The sequence below is a fragment of the Canis lupus genome, chromosome 12, assembly GCF_048164855.1.
Source record: "Canis lupus baileyi chromosome 12, mCanLup2.hap1, whole genome shotgun sequence".
NCBI classification, from domain to species: Eukaryota; Metazoa; Chordata; class Mammalia; order Carnivora; family Canidae; genus Canis; species Canis lupus.
In genome coordinates this window covers 10787109-10804724 of record NC_132849.1, presented here as the reverse complement: position 1 = coordinate 10804724, position 17616 = coordinate 10787109, and the positions used below count along the sequence as shown (strand labels likewise).

Genomic DNA, 17616 nt, shown 5'->3' with positions numbered 1-17616 from the left:
AGATCCATCAATCTTTCTTTCCTCATGGTTCCTGCCCTTGAAGCCATGCTTACTACCCAGAATTGAATGAGATGCAAGAGTAAATTATTGTTTGAAAAAGAACTGGGACGCCTGGGTGGCTCAGTGGTTGAGCGTTTGCCTTTGGGTCAGGTCATGATCCTGGGGTCCTGGGGTCCTGGAATCCAGCTCGCTGCTCAGTCTGCTTCTTCCTCTCCCTCTGTCCCTTGCTTGCTCTCTCTCTCTCTCTGTCAAGTAAATAAATAAAATCCCCCCTCAAAAAAAGAATCTGCATACACTTTTGAAAAAACGTATCTGAAGCATCCTTTATTTTAAAAAATAAATAGATAAAAAACTTTGCATTACAAAACTAATGTGTTTGTTAACAGAATTTCTGACTTCACAGAAGCAGGTAAGTATAAAGTGCAAATTTCTAATTGGCCTCTTCAAAATCTAAAGTTTTAAAAGAGGAGCACTGTTAAATTTCAGCATCCTTCCAGATGCTGAACTAGAATTCTAGAATCCTTCTAGAATTTTTTCCATGAATTCAGTAATTATGTAATGTGATATGATACAGTATAATCATCACTTTTTAGTCTACTTTATCCTGTTTTGACCATTGTGCAGTATTTCATAATATGAATCTGCCATCATTTTAGGTGTTTGCAATTTTCTATTACAGAAAAATGCTACAACAAATGCCCTTGGACAGAATGTTTCCACATTTATGTAAATACTTGTGTAGAATAGATTTCTCAAGTTAAAATTACTTAGGTAAAAAAAAAAAAAAAATATATATATATATATATTTTGAAGTTTGATAGAAATTGCCAAATTTCATCCCCCATGAGGTGTGGATTTGTACTCCCTTCAATATTATATGAAGGTGCATGTTTCTACCTGTATCCTACGTAAACTATTATCTTTTCTAATTTGGCCAATCTGGTGGTGATAATGGTATTTCATAGCTGTATTAGATATCCTCTGATAAGTTTATTGACATTTCTTCTATTAAGAATTTCTTCTATAAACTGTTCATTTGTATCTTTAAATTACATTTAAAAAACTGAGTTTTCTTATTATAGTAATAATTTCCATAACTTGTATATTAATAATTTTTCATATGTATTGCAAATATTTTCCATCATGTCTTTTCATTTTGCTCATCTCTTTGCCAATAAATAAATATTACATTTCTATTCGTCAATTTTGTCCATTTTTTCTATATTACTTTTGGATCATATAGCACATGTGGGTAGGCCTCCTATGCTCAAAGATATGAAGATATATTTCTGTGAATGTTTTTTAGCACTATCACAGTTTCTTTAACATTTAAGAATTTAACACAATTATAGTTTATCTTTGTGGGTGATGTGCATTAGGAATTTGTCAATAATCACGAAGTAAATATTCTCTGTAGGTATCCTTTCACCCAGTGGTTGAGATCCATTGCTTTCACTTAACTTCATTTTCTGGGCAGCTTTCTAAGAGGTAATAACCACATTTGTGCCTAAATTTTAAAAAAAGCAAGCAAGCATAATTTTTAAGATTTTTACTCTATCCTAAGGAAGCACAAAACGACATTTACTTTGGAAATCTATCATTAGGTTTCCCTTTTTTCTGTGGCTGGCTCTCTTGGTGCATTTTTTCTGTGTACACTCATCAACACATCACTTTATTTCTCTCCCCAAATCATAAATTTCTTTCCTCTTTCTCTGAGTCCTCTCTCACTTGTCCTTTTCTCTGTATCTCTTCCTTTCCTTAACCATCTATAATATTAACCATTGTAAATGCTCTGAATGATTCGTTCTGGTTGTTTGACAGTATTCCAGACTCTTTGTGTTTTTGTTTATTTAGGAACAAGTTTTTACTTACTTAACTGGATTTCAATAGAGTTGTAAAATATACGTTGAGCATAAGATCTGGGGATTTCAAGCATTTACAGCTGAGACTCAACTTACATTTCATTTTAATCACAAAGAATTTTAGAACCTCTAAAACACCTTTAAAAGAAGAGAATAAATCCATTTTCATAATTCTTTCACGTGTATACATTCTCCGATGCTTGTAATCATAGGATAAATATATGCTGCTAGTCACTAATGAACTTATTATGGTCCTGTTAGAGGTGGCATAGCAGAATGTCTGGTTAAAGCAGGCTGTCTGGTTAAATCTGGCTCCTTGTTAACCAAAAGGGGATCCTGAATGATTTGCTCAGCCTCTTGGTTCTTTTTCTCTTTGACGGGGTTAATAAAACCCACCCAAGGTTGTTGTAAGGATTAAAATGTGATTAAGAAGATACTCGCACATAATAAACACACCTGCTTTGGTAAAGGAGCATCAGCAGGGTTGGTTTGCTGAGTGTGTGTGTGTGTGTGTGTGTGTGTGTGTGTGTGCTATGCTACTGTAAAAGAAGCAAAAAAGAGAGGCACGTGGTTCAGCTCTCAGAGGGTGGATTCCACTGGTCTTACTTTAGTTCCTTTTGCAGGAAGAGCTCAGAATCACAACAAGGAAACTAACCCCAAAGATGAACCTCGCATGTCAAATCTTAGCCAGCTTCCTTCTGATTTTCGTCTTTTACATCAAAGGTAAGTTGGTGTGGGTCTCCGTTGGAGACCCAAAAGTAAGCATGAAAGTCAAAAAGTCATAGCCTAAAATTTCTCTGGAAGTGAGTCTCGAGATCTCAGTAACTGTCTTGCTTTTTATAGGTGAGGTCCTTGAAACCAAGCTTGTCTGGGGTGCCCTTGGTCATGACTTTGACCTGGACTCTGCTGGTTTTCAAATGAATGCTAAGATAGACCATATCCGATGGGAAAAAGGCAAAACCAAGGTTGCAGAACTCAAAACAGGCATACTTAAAGACACACATGGAAAATACAACATATCAACAAACGGATTTCTGAAAATTAAACATCTGATGATGAATGACAGCGATATCTACAAGGTGGCTATATATGATAAAGATGGAAAGAGTGTATTGAGAAGAAATTATCAATTGAAGATTCAAGGTAAGTCTCATTCCCTAAATTCCTCCATCTCAGTATGGGCGCTACTTAGCAAGTTGGGGAATAACATTTATGGAATGGCCCCAGCCTGCCCTTGGCCAGGGTGGGGGAGCCCTAAAGGGGAACTAATGCATCTCTCCCACCTCAGGGAGGGCTCCAGTCCTGTGGAAGAGATGGAGTCTCCGCATGGGGAGATACACGGCCAATAAAAGTTCGACTCTCTTTGCCGAAAATGCTCTCTTCCATGGTTATGGGGATGTGGAGCTGAGTGTAGAACCTAGATCAAGGTGGCATTGATCAGGAGGAGAGGAACAGGTGGGAAGAAGAGAAAAGTGGTCATTTCAAGTGGATGATGAAAAAGCAAGCTGGGTGTGGAGCAGACTAACTGGAAAGAGGTGGGTCGTCCTTTTAGAGAGACATTTCAAGCCACGATGCCCTGAAAGAGTATTTATATGGCAGGAAAGGGCTGGAAGTTTAAAGATGAACAGCCCTTGTTTCAGATCTGCTCAACATCAGAGTGATGAAAAGTGGAAGATAATTTGGGCTGATGGTTACAGAAAATACAGCAGGTGTGGCCGTATGTGTGTGATGCCCTGGGAGTGCTGGAGGGCCTGTTGAAGATGAGCCTGGGAGCTGCTGCTACAGTACCAGTGGGGTGTGTGTGGGGGTAGGGTACTACTTGGGGATTCTCAACTCGGGCTGCATGTTAGAGTCAACTGAGGCCCTAGGAAAAGTTACCGGTGCCTAGGTCTCAGCCCAGAACAATCAAATCAGAATTTCCTGGCATGGGAGCTGGGCTAAAGCTCCTCAGCTGATTCTAATGGGCAGCCAGAACCGACGACCCCCCAGAGTCGATAAGGGGTGCCTGGAAAATAGGGAAGTAGAGTACATGAAGGGTGCTGGATGGAGAAAGAATGGGCAAGATGGCTTGGGTGCAGGAGACAAGGAAGAGAAAGTGAAATTGAAATGACATTGACGTTCAAAGCCTGGGGACGCTTGGCAGGGCTTGATAAGGAGAAGGGGAAGAAGGCCTCAGTTTGGAGAGGAGGGCAGGAACCCCCCATGAGCAAAAGCCAGAGATGCAGCGAGCAAACAAACCAGTATTTCTGTGCTTCACACAGGAAATGTCGCTAGAGGCAGGGCCCCTTCCCCCTCCCCAGGGTCACCTTCCAGCCCTGCTGTCTGCACGTGGGCCTGGCAGCAGCCCTCCATTCCAGCTCCCCGTACCCAGTTCCCGTATCCAGCTCACGTGACAACTCTCCGTACCCCAGTTCTGCAGCCTTAAATGGAGAGCACATTCCAGAAATGGTGCAGGACTGGAAGTGGCCTCTGCTCAGGGGCTCTGAGAACACCGATCTCATGACTCCTGTCCATACAGGCTCAAGTGTTCCCTTCTGAACAGGAGCCACACATCTGTGTCTTGTCTAGTAACGCCCACGGTGATAATGGCTTACCAGCCGGTGTCAGATGCTTTGCTCCATGATCTTATTTAAGTTTCCAGACAACCCTGAGAGCTAGTTGTTATTGTCCTCTTACTATCTGGAGGGAAACAGAAGTGACTTCTCCACAGTCTCACACCTTGACAGGAGTGGAGCCAGGGTGCAACTCCGGGGCTTCCCTCAACGAGGATGGTGACATTTTTTCCCCCTCAAACAGCTTTTTGGAGATAGAATTCACATACCAGAAGTTCACCCACTTGAAGTGTACACTTCATCAGCTTCGGGTATATTCACAGAGCTGTGCAACCAGCACACAGTTGATTTTAGAACATTCTCATTACCCCCTCATTCCTTGGCCAAAAGACAGATCTTTCCATGGCACAGCAGCCGCCTGGTGTGTGTGTGTGCCAGTGTGTGTGCCAGTGTCACACAGCATTTTAATTCAGTTTGTGGTTTGGTCCCTGTTATTTGCCACATGGCTTCAGGCAAATTCTCTGCTCCGAGTCTGATCTTTGTAATGATAGGTCCATGGGATGTACAATGAGACAAGGAAGCAAAGGTGCCCTGCAGCACTTGGAACCCCATACCCATTTGCAAAATGCTAACACCCTCCCCCATCCCTGTTTCCTTACGCTGCTCATAGCTTCAGTTTCTGTACCCATATCTCCTTACTGGTGGGGCTGCTGCCCCTGGCCAAAGAGGCATTGGAAGCTCTCTTAAAAGCATGTGTTAGGGGAGAATGAATAAATCCCAGCAACCTAGAACTAAGGCATTCTCATCTATGTGATGTGCCCCCACTTGATCCAGCCATGCTTCTTCCAGGAAGCCACCTCACAGGGAGAATATGCACAAAGACGTGGCTTCAGGAACCTGGTCATAACTGTAAGGTTTATATTAGTGAAATACTGGAAGGGATTGCAAAGTCCCCAGCAGGTATACATTAAATTAAGAAGACATCATCTAAGAGATGATAGAGGGTGAATATCAATGTCCACAAAGGAAAGAATTTCATAATAGATCAATGGTAAGGACGAAGCAGTCTCCAAAATCATCTGATCCCGTTTTAGTTTTTAAAACATTATTTATATATGTATTATGTATAGAAATCACCTGGTAAGGTAAGGATAGACAACAAAATATTAATAATTATTGGCTCTGGGTAGTAGAATTGCATGTGATTTTTAATCTTGCCGCATTTTGTTGCTTCTGATCAATTTTTACCATGACTGGTTGTTAACCTTATAAATAAAAAAAGATTCTTTCCATTTTAAAAAGACAAGTAAACACCTTAACTTGACCCCTAGACTCTGCACTGACCCTGCCTTGTTGACCGTCCATCCTCTTCATACTGAATCACCCAGAATCTTGCGATGGGAAGAAAAGTTCATTTCTGCATGTGGATATGTTAGGGCAGAAATGAAATCTGATGGAAAAGTTGATGGAGAAGATCCATTGGCTGGGAGGCAGGCAAAGAGGGAATCATTGACAAAGAAGCCATCCAGCTGCATAATGAATGGAGAGAAGTTGAGAGGAAAAGGTGGCAAGCCTGGGGAAGGGGAGTAAGGGTGAGATCAAGACCAGAAGAGAAGAAAAAAGGAGGAGGTCACAAAAGTAAGAAGTGGTGGGGTTAGGATTTGGACCTGCGCCATCTGAAGCAAAGGACTTTGTCTTTCATGACACAGCCTTGGCATATTATGGTGTCAGAAAAAGAGAGGCAAGGAGTTGACGATTATGAATATTACAGGAACCGCACTGACATTGGTACCTAACGATTTGCCCAGGGCTCTGTCGCATGTCATCTCTGACAGGTGGGGCATGTCTTGCTTATCCATCTCTTACAGATGAAGCCCGGTGAGGCACGGTGAGGGCTTGAGCAGCTTTGGATGGGGCTGGGGCCCACTCACCCCAGAGCTTGAGCTGCACACCTGGCCCTCTGCTCCCAGGACCTGGTGGATGGTAGCAGGGAGAGGGAGTTGTTTGTGACCAGGGTCCCAGGCCACACATGTAACGATGCCTCCAGGGTAGGGTTCCCAGCTGCTTTGAAGCATTGCATCTCCTCAGGCTTGTGGGGATCAGAACATGTTAACCATCTTACCCATGCTACTGAACTTGGACTTGGGAGAGCAGACTCTTTCCCTGATCTGTCACTTGTTAGTGGGTGCCCTTAGACCACCATTTAACTTCTCAGGTCTTGGGTATGTCCTCTGTAAACGGCAAGAAAACACCAACCTCTCCTGTTTGTTAGGATTAAATGATATTGTGTGTGTGAAAACATTTTAAGGTATAAAATGGCACATAAACATTTGATATATTTTTTTCACTCATATAATGTAGCTATGAACTTCACCAGAAAAAAAAATTGTGCTGAATGTGCCATATAAAAAAAAATTTAGGGGATCCCTGGGTGGCTCAGCAGCTTGGCATCTGCCTTTGGCCCAGGGCGCGATCCTGGAGTCCTGGGATCGAGTCCCGCTACGGGCTCCTGGCATGGAGCCTGCTTCTCCCTCCTCCTGTGTCTCTGCCTCTCTCTGTCTCTCTCTCTCTGTGCCTATCATAAATAAATAAATAAATAAATCTTAAAAAAAATAAAAAATTTTTTAATGATTTTCAAAAATGGATAGTGGTCTTGGAAATTGTTCCCCGGCCCCTAACTAACTCCATTCTCCCCTCTAAAAATAAGTGTGTCTATTAAAATAAGAAAATTGGTTCATGAATTGGATCTTTTTTTTTTTTTTTTTCCAGAAAAGGTCTCAACACCTAAGATCCTCTGGAGTTGTGGCAACCAATCCCTGACCTGTGAGATAACAAGTGGAACTGACCCTACATTAATGCTGTATGTAAATCAGACCATGATCAAAAACCTTCTTAACATGACGATCGTGCAATGGAATTGGACATCCCAACAGGAAATGACAGTCAGTTGCACAGCAAAAAATGAAGTCAGCCAGAAAAGGGAAGAGAAAATCATCAACTGTTCAGGTGCGTGGCAAGCACTGGTCAGACATTCCGAGCTCACTTCCCAAATCCAGCCTGCTAGCTCCAGGGCAGAGACTTGCTCAGCGTAGAGAGACCTGCCTGGGAGGCAGCCCGAGCTCAGGGTGAGAACTGAAAACACACTTCTTCCTCCCGGAACCCTTCAGTGAAGCCTTGGAGGAGGGAAGAGGTGGTAGCCTATGGTTACCAGTCTTGGGCATCCCTCCAAGGAGCACAATTTAATCTCAGGCAATTAAAAAGATCCTCTTCTGGGAGAAGGAATGGCCAGATTGAAGGAGTAGAAGGAGCTCTAGAGGTTATCTCATGCAAACCCCCATTTCCCAGGGAGGTAAACTGACTTGCCCAAGGTCCCTCAGCTAGTCGGGGCCAGGATCATGACTCCCAGGGTCATGATGGAGAAGGGAGCAAAAAAGATTACTATCAGGAAGGGGGATGGGCAGTACCTCTTACCAGGACCAAGGTAGAAACCCAGAAATTAGGGGCATGGAGAGAGGATGAGCTCAAGGCCAGAGAGGATGGTGGACCCAGTGAGGTAATGCTCCCCCTGCCGCAGAGCTGACAGCCCCACGTTGGTGCCAGCACCAGGAAGTCCTGAAACCCCAACAGTCTAAGCTCTTCCCCCAGAGTCCCTGCTTGACATGAGTCCCGGAAGTAATTTTTGAGGGGCAGCCCGCTCTTGGGGGAGCTCTGGGAAAGTCTAGCTCATGTCTGTCCATCTTTGACAGGATCACCTTGTCAGAGTTTCTTTCCGTCTCTGGGCTTCAGCCTCCCGGTCCACATAGAGGACGAGCCCCATGATCCCTGAGGGTTTACTCTTGGTCCACTGTGATGACCTTTCCCATGCCGTCTGCTTAACCCCTCTGAAGGAAACTGAACACAAAAAAGTAGCTACTCAGCCAGAGGCCTTGAGATTTGACAGGGACTATGGTTGGTTGGTTGGTTACCTCAGGAAATAGCCCGGAGCTGGTCCGAAGGCAACACATAAGACTTTTTCATATATGCTCTGAAGGAGTTATCTGCCGCTGCGTAACAAATGACCCCTGTTTAAAACACAGTGACTAGCTCCATGTGAGTCATGAGTCTGGGGTGACTTAGCCGGGGGATCTTACCTGAGGCTGCAGTCAGGACGCTGGCAGGGAACACAGTCATGTCAGTCAGGTCCAGGCTCTGCTGAGGGAGGACCCATGTCCGGGCTTGCTCGTGGGAACCATTGGGCCGCCTCACAATGTGGCTACCAGCGGCTCTGGGTGCAGGATCAGAGAGAGCCAGAGTGAGCACCCAAGGCAAAAGCCACCACGCTGTCTTCGTAACTTAGTCTCAGGGGTGAGATCCCAATCATATCTGCTATATTCTGTTCTTCAGAAGCAACTCAACAAGCCTAGGCCATGTGCATAGGAGGGAATTACACAAAGATGGGGATGCCAGGAGGTGGGGGGTATGGGGGGCCGTCTTAGAGGCTGCCAACTGCACACTTAGACCGGCATCACCTCACCCCCATGTCAGCTCACCAGCCATGACCTCACAACCCCCACCACAAAGTCGCAGTGAGTGAAGCTGGCCCCCCTGGACTTCACGACCTCTTTTCCCCCTTCCAGGAGGGACATACTTGTACTAAAAATTATTCATTGTTTATCTGAAATTCAAATGTAACTGGGTTTCCTGTGGTTTATCTGGCAACCCTGTTCTTTGTGGTTATTTTAACCAGATCCCACCAGCATAGAAATGGGTGTGCACTGGGGATTCAGGGAGTCAGGGAGGCCCTCGGGAGAAGCCAAGGCTCGAAGGTAGAGCATTCATGTCTCTTACTCTGTGATGCAGGGTCCGGAAAAGGGCCACTAAAGACATGGGAAGAACACCTGGGGGAGGTAGGGTAGGTGCAGGTGCTCTTGGAGACCCTCAAAGGGATGCCTTTCGAGGTCCAAGCCCAAGAGGGGCCAGGAAAAGACTACTCATTTGGCTCAGCAAAAGGGAGCATACACTCGAAACCAAAACACTGAGGGAGGAGCAGGTCTGGAAGTGGAGGGACCACATCACGTGAACTTAGGGGTGCATCCTCCCTGAGAGGGCATACAGGAAGCGGTATGCTTGCATTCAGAGATGGTGAGGACGTGGTTTTAAATGATGCAGCCTCTGAGACAGGCTGGAATGTTCTCTGTGGAGAGCACCCCAGGCACGGTGGAGGGCCCGGCTGAACAGACCTGAGAGCAGATGGTGTAAGGCGTGCCACTGTGTCCATGAGTGCCCCAGACAGAGGTGTGGCCACCCTGTATGGGAACTCAAAGAGGCTGAGTGCTGGCAGCCCCTACTCCCCCGCCTGTTCCCACTGGGTCAGATCCTGGGAAGGGCAGCCTGAGAGAGACTCTGGCAGCCCCTTGGCTCCAGAACCACCCTTGACTCTCAAAGGGCAGGTGCCCCAGTACCTCTCGCCCTGGGGAAACAGCTTCCAGAAACGCCAGTGCCCAGAGCTCTACTAAGAGCAAGAGCTCGCCTCTGTGTGTTGTTTTACAGTTTACAAAGCATTTCACATCCATTATCTGATTGACCTCCAACAGCTACCCTGTGATGTAAGCCTCATTATCTCCCTTTTATGCAGGATGGAATAGGCTCAGAGAGGTGTAGTAGCTTGCCAAAGGTCACACAGCTCTGTCCTAGAAGAGCCTGGATTCAAATCCATTTCTCTGAACACTGAATGGTCATCCTCATTGCAATGTGGCGGCTGAAGTTCTGTGAGCCGAAGATCAAATCCACCACCGCGGCTAACTCACTGTGTGTCTGGGTTTCTCTCATAGGCCAGGGAAAATCTGGGAGGCGCTGCTGACCAGCAGGCTGAGCAAGTGAAATATTTACCCTGAGTCTTTGGAAACTGCCTGGTCAAAAATAAAAGCCCCCCAAAACAAAAACCCTAAAACCAAAAACCATGGTGTAGGAGGGCAGCCAGAGATGAAGGTGGATAAATATGCAGAAACGTGGACTTACGGGGCTGCTTGAAGGCACCACCCATGAGCAGATACTGTGTGGCCCCGGGCAACCCATCTTCCCTCTCTGGACCTGTGAAACCAGAAGTGATCCTGGATTGTCTCTAAGTTCCTTCTCAAAGCTAAACTTCTGTGACGTGCTCATTGACAGTGGTGGTGGTGCAGGGGCAGTGGACCATGCCCCGGTACATGAAGAAGTTGGCACTTCTACTCCAGAGCAGCGGTCCTCCCAGGAGCCCTCTGGGTGGGGTGGGGGTGGGGGGCTTATCCCAGACTCCGTGTCCTATCAGAGATCGCCACAAGTGACAGCCTCCATGAGCTCAGCTTCTCTGAGGTTGAAAAGCCCCATCAGCCTCTTTGATCTGCTTCACGTGGGAGGCAGGGGTCCTTGGCCAGAGCAATGAAGTGGCCCCTCTGCCTGGGACCCCTCCCCTCCATCCACTTCTGTTTCTCTTGCAGAGAAGGGCCTGGACATCTATCTCATTGTTGGCATTTGTGGAGGAGGCACCATCTTCATTATCTTTATGACACTACTCATTTTCTACATCAACAAGAGAAAAAAACAGAACAGTAGGAGAAATGGTAAGCTCCCCCACGTCTGTCCCACCCGCAGGCCCGGACAAAATCCCCGTGGAAACAACTCATGGGGATGACACTGCGAGTCTGGAAAGAAAATAATGGGGACTGGTAGTTTCAGAATGTCAGGGTTATAACCAGCGGTTACAGTTTTTTCCATTCTCTGGTTAGCTTGGTCTTTGAAAAACAAATTCTCGGTGGTGACAGAGGGAGAGCTTTGAGAAGCCGAATCCCAGTTGGCCCCTTGGAATCCACCACTAGGCTGACTCGATGAAAGTCTTGTGTGGACATATTCTGAATGAACCACACAACTCTACGTGGGTAGAATGATTTGTTTCAAAACGTCATCTCCATGAACAAACATCCCCTCTAGAGTGGGGGCGGAGGGGGAGGAGGGCAAGGTGTGTTCAGGACCACGCTCCCAGGAACACTGGTAAAATTTCAGAGACCCACAGGACACATTTGGTCTAAAACCAGGGAGTTATACCCTCTCTTCCAACTTATTCTTTAGAGGGGATATGCTAATGCTGGACTGTTTCTTTCTCGAATCGGGGCTGTCCAACAACCCACCAAGAAGGAAAATGTTATGCTCTTAAGTGAGGAGCTGGCTTAGGGGGCACAGCTACCCAAGGCAGTGGGTTCTGATAATGGCACGTCAGGTGTCCCTGCAGGCTCTGGGTGTGCGGGATCCCATCCTGCAGGCGGGTCCAGCAGGGTGCATCTGGCCCACAGCAAGACATGCAGCCAGGCAAGCAAGCCCCTCAGGTTCTGTGCAGTCTGATCTTCACAGTAGGACTTCGTCCTCTGATGCTGGGTCTCTCCCTAGAGAGGGCCCAGGATGATTTGGCTTCCTTGCTTCAGACTTCTTGCCTCGGGTCCCCTTCAGGCCATTGCCCTTCAGCCCCATGTCCTGCCACGCCTCTGCCCCCAGAATGGCGCCATGCTTCCATTGCCATCTTTCCAGCCCTTTCTGCCCCCCACGGAGCAGACTTGCTTGCTGAGTCCTATAGGCACCCATGGCTCCCTCACCCCAATGCCCTACTCAGGCCGTTTTCTGCCCAAGTCCCCTTGCAAAGACCCTTTCTCCATTGCCTACTGCTCCAAGATCACGTAGTCTTCCAAGGTGGACCTCACATGTGAGCCCATGACGAGGTGATCTCTGCTTTCCACATGATAATTAGCTTGTGTCAGGCACTCATTCTCTGTAATATAATGCTTTGCATTCATTATCATATCCAACTTTCCGAGTGATCTCATGAGATAGATCATATCCATACAGATGAGAAAACTGAAGCTCAATGAGGTTAAATGATTTCCCCCAAATCCTATGGCCAGTGGGCTGAGTCAAGAACGAGGGTGATAGAAGCAAGGGGTTCCGTGCAATTGGAGGAGCCCACCATGTTCAGGGTTCACCCTAACCTTGCCCACCCCTGAGAGTGAGGCTCCTTCATTTCTGTACCCTGGGTGCCTTGCTTGCTTCATCCTAGCCTGGACCCTGGGTGCATAACCAGGAGGTGGGGTGAGGAAGGACACTGAGCCTGGAGGAATTCCCAGGAGCAGACATTTGGGCAGTGACTGTGGGAATGGAGGTGAGCACGCTGGGCCCCAAAGTCCTGCTCAGAGCCCCAGCTCACCTATCTGTGCAAGGCAGCCTGGGGTCTCAGCCACTTGGCCACACCCCACTCGTCCCCCCAGAGCTCTGGGACTCTGCACCTCCCTGGCGGCTCTGGGCCTGTGGTTTGGCAGTCCTGGTGTGTGTCATTCGATTTTAGGCTTCTTGAGGGTGAGTATCTTGTCCCGTCACCAGCTGGTATCTGAGCCATCACTGCCACGTAGCAGTGGCACCTAAGTCTAGAAGATGGAAAATAAATGTTTAAAGAACACATGTACAAAGAGGGGGGTGAACAGACTGGCAAGCCCAAGCTTGCCTCAGAGGGGATGAAAGAGGCCTCCCCAAAGCCCTTCCCACTGGGCCTCCCAGCAGGCCCTCAGCTGCCTCAGGGCACCAAAGATGACTTAGAGGGTGGGCTCTTCCTCTTTCTGTGCCCTTTACCTTTTGCGCTTACAGCACGCTGTCCCCTTGCATGTTGCCACCATGTCCTCAGACCCTGAGTCTTCACATTCATAGCTGCCTGAGGCCTGGATTTCCAGCCATCAGGAGAGGCCGTCCTACTGACACCCTCACGGGAAGGTACAAGGCCATGCTCAGAGGGGGCTCAGCTGCACACGCCCATGCCAATGTGAGCGCCATGCATTGGCCACAGGAGAATGTCCTCTTCCCAGCTCCCTCAGCTGCCCTGCGAGGATGGCTTCGGACAGAGGGACTGGGATCCTCCCTTGTAGCCCCAGGGGAGGCCAGGGAAGCCAGAGGGACCCCTAAGGCCTAGAGAGGCCAAGCCTCCTCACAGACACCTTGTGTGGTTATAAAACAGCAAGTAACTCCCATTATTGGGAGTGGTGGGCCTGTCTTCATGGACTGCTGTCACACATCACAGAAAATCCCAGACAGGTGACGGGATGAGAATTCTTGTCCTTCCAAGCCCAAGAGGATGGGACTTGCCTATGAATTTCTGAAAACCAGTAAGTTTCTGAGGACTAAACAGCCCCCGCACCAGAATATGGGCTGCCTTAGAGCGGAACTTGGATGAAAGGCAGAGCTAACAGGGAAACCTATCTGACGGCAAGTGGTCACTGACATCCCCTCTGACTATAGAGCTCCTAACCCAAGGGCTCTAACCACAAGGTGCTCTCAGGGCATGGTGTCTAGGATAACCCAGAGGCGAGGCTCTGAGAGCACTTGAGTGCCCTCTCCACGCCCAGACACCCTAGCACACAGGCCCCAGAGGGCCTGTTCTTTCCCATCAAGGCCCTCTACCTGCCTCTTTTGCCTCTGGCCCCCTGAGGCCCTGAAAGCCCTGGGCTCTCGCTCTGCCCTGCTGGCAAGGTGATTCTGTCTCCCCTACAGGACCTGGAAATTTTAGAGGGTAGAGGTGGCTTCTGGTTCCTCACTGCATTCCCCCCAAACAGCTAGCATGTCGTCTTGTATGTAGGCGGTACACTCAATAAATTCTTACACTGATCCTATCTTACCAAGAGAACTCTTAGAGGTTTTGCTGTTGCAGATGAGGAGCTGGGGCCACGAGCACACAGAGTAACCACCAAGGAAAAGGGCCGGAAGCCCCGTCAGTTTCCAGGATCAACTCCTCCAAATCCAGCTGTGTCCCAACCTCCGCCACCACCTAGTCATCGGGCCCAGGCCCCTTGTCATCGGCCCCCGCCTCCGAGCCACCGCGTCCAGCACCACCAGCAGAAGAAGCCTCCTGCTCCATCGGCCACACAAGTTCACCAGCAGAAGGGTCCTCCCCTCCCTCGGCCTCGAGTTCAACCGAAACCTCCCCATGGGGCCACTGAAAGCTCGTAACTCTGTCTCCCAACACAGTTGTCCTCTCCTTCTAAGTAAGAGACATAGAAATTGTTCTTTCCCACCAAAGCACTGTGGAGTTTCCCCCCTGCAGGGGAGCACATGTGCACTTCCACCAGGTGCATTATGCCAGTTAGAATTATCACCTCCTGGAGCTGTGGGCCATGGCCATGTCTGCGGCTTCTAGCTCATCCACGTGCCTTAACACCCGGAGCCTCCGGCCTCCTCACAGATCCTCAGCAGGCCAGGAAGGGCTAGCAATATAAGTGCCAGCATCAGGATGTTGGGCCACCAAGCACAAAGTTCTAGAGATCTCCTTGCCTCCCCTTCAGATCATGGGCAGACACGGGATGTCTCACTGTATCCGTGCCTCACTGCAAGCGGCCTACCTGCTCGAGAGACCCTCTCGAGGGTTTCTTATGTGCCTGGTGGACACTTCTCCATCATCTTGGGGGTAGAAGTGAAATAAAAGCTTTGATTTGACCCAGTGTCTGCTCATTGTAGAAAGAAGCCCAGCATCAAGCTGCTGGAAGAGAAAGGGGCTGGGTGGTGTGACAGCAGGATCAAACTTGGTCACCCCAATTCGCCTGGGCCACCGAATGCTCCCTGGAACAACCAGAACATGCTCCCCAGGTCTGAGCTGCGGTGCTGGCCCAACAAGCTATTTGCAGACATGTCTAAGAATCAAAATCCCCATGGGCACACTGCAACAACAGGCACCAGCAAACGCAATTGGGTGTCACTTCCTTGACTGTTCAGACATAGTCACAATGATCTGTAGAATCATCCTTAAAAAGATGGGAATCTGTGAATACTGGTGCTGCCATGAGCCTATCAAACACCACCAAAGGGCAGGCTGAAAGCCAACTCAGTGGAATCAAGTCCCGAGTGTCTTGAATGGCCATTAGGCAAAGATCCTCGCCCATCCCCAGCTAGTGGCTATGCTAGCTATACTGGGGGAAGTGGAAAGAAAAAAAAAGCAAGACAGTTTTCAGTTAAGGTTTTAAACAATAGGCGGTGAGAAGGCACCTGCTTTGAAATGTTTGGTGCCATGTTTGTGGTCCCGTCCGCCCTTCTGCTCCTGGCTTCTCAGACTTGCTAAACCTTGTCAAGATCTGGCAGGAAGCTCTGAGGTCTAAACCACAAAGTCTATGTATACTCAGGACTTCCTGTGAGAGCTCACCAAGGGGAGAACTGTGCCTGCCTCTGAACCTCAGTACCTATTGTGTCAGTACCCAGAGTGAATTATTAAGGATGATGATGGATGCACCCCCAAGGCCTCTTGAAATTCACACACTAAATCTGCCCACGTCACAGTCAGCACAGGATCTACCTGGTGGGAGGTGGGGGGATGAAGGTCTTAGTGATGCCTCCTTCTCCTTCTTTGATGCACTCCTGAGTGATTCCATCAACCCTCCTGCCAGCATGGCTCAGTCTCATCCCCTTCATGAAGCCTTCCCTGGTCTTTCCAGCATAGGCCCTGACTTTCTTCTGAAATCCTGTGGTGCCATTGCATATGGTAGAGGACATATATTGCCCGTAACTACTCCAGAGTTCATCGTTCACAGAACATCTGTGTACCAGACTGTATCCTAGGTCGTGGGAACGCAGAGGGTGTCTTTGCCTAGACTCAGCCTACAGTCTAGTTACAGTGAGGTGCACTGATAACCAGACAAATGTAACACAGCTTGGTAAGCTGAGGGCAGAGGCCAAGTACAGCAGCCCAGACGAAGGACTTTGAACCCACACTGAGTGGAGGGACTGGGGTGACATAGAAGGCTTCCTGGAGGAGGTGGCTTCTGAAATTGAGTCATACTAAATCAGTAACATTGGTGAAGTTAATGGACAGAATCACCCATTCAGAGGGGACGGCCTGAGTAAGGCTCACATCAGCTCCTGCTTTACACAGGTATGTGCTTCCTTTTTCAACCACTGTATTTCATCTACTTGAAAGTACCATTGACACTAAGTGGCATCAGTATTTGACATACCATGAGAGAGAAAAAACACTCTTAGTTGCATTATAACAGATGCTAAGATACAATCAGTTTTTAGGCATGACCCCATTTCTGAGATGTTAAAATATTTTATTTTATTTTATTTTTATTTTTTTTTGTTAAAATATTTTAAAAATGCTTTTTAGGATCAATGAAAGCTTCCAGAGGACAATGACTATTTCTCAGTATCATGTAATGAAAATGTACTGAATGGATGAGGACAGTCCTGTCAAAGGAAGGGCAGTGAACATATGTGACATCCACGGATGTAGGACACATTCCCTGCCCTGCTGGAATCTCCATTGTGAGGCAGAAAACATGGGCTTTGCTTAAGATTTGTGCTGGTCACCCACATGTCCAGTGTTGTGTGACCTGCCACTGACCCTATCTGGAGTATAGACTTTCTGAGAAATGATCAGGCCAGCTGCATAAGAATAGACTGTGGACAAAAAAAAAAAAAAAAACTTAAAAAAAAAATGCGGTGCCTGGCTGGGTCAGTCAGAGGAGCGTGAGACTCTTGATCTTGGGATCGTGAATATGAGACCCATGTTGTATATAGAGATTACTTAAATAAATAAATAATGTTAAAAAAAAAAAAAAAAAAGAACAGGCTGTGAAGCTTGTAAAAGAAATACTAATGATTCAATAGGTTAGGTTGGAGCCGAAGCCCCTGTGTCTTTAATCCCTGTCCTTCAGCTCGGAGCTCTGTGTCCACTGTAACCTCTGTATTATGCTTTGATGCAGTTGCAGACATCTGTGCCTAGCAATATTTCCAGTTGACCAAATATTCTAATCTTTTTTCATTTATATGCAAAAGAAGTAGTTTTAAGTAACTTTTTATATAGCAAGATAAAAATGGTATGAGTGTAACCTCCATTTCCTACTTGTGGTATGACCTTGCATACTGTACTTTTCTATTTTATTCCTTGTAATGAAGTCGCAGGGCAGGATCTAGTTTCCAGGGCGGGCCGGCCGGGGGCCGGTGCAGGGGCCCCGGTCCTTCCCATGACACCTCCAGATGCCTTACTCACACCTAACCTGTCCTCCTGCGGGGGGACAAGCGCTCTTAAATGTTCAGGGTTTCCTTTTTCCTGCAGATTTTGAACCAAAGTTTGTTTTTTGGGTTTGGGTTTTCTTTCTTCTTCTTCTTTTTTTTTTTTTTTTTTTTTTTTTGTGTCTGCCTCTAATGCTGGGGCCCCAGAAGGTGGGACA

General features: G+C 47.4%; 1 protein-coding gene across 1 annotated transcript; it reads left to right on the top strand.

Moving 5' to 3' along the window:
• The first annotated feature begins 2390 nt into the window (after nucleotides 1-2390).
• On the top strand, nucleotides 2391-14890 carry CD2 (CD2 molecule). Its single transcript, XM_072769632.1, has 5 exons — nucleotides 2391-2585; nucleotides 2706-3005; nucleotides 7184-7420; nucleotides 10870-10992; nucleotides 14109-14890. The coding sequence occupies exons 1-5, from the start codon at nucleotides 2525-2527 to the stop codon at nucleotides 14405-14407; spliced, it is 1020 nt and encodes a 339-aa protein (XP_072625733.1). The 5' UTR covers nucleotides 2391-2524; the 3' UTR covers nucleotides 14408-14890.
• Nucleotides 14891-17616: the final 2726 nt, after the last annotated feature.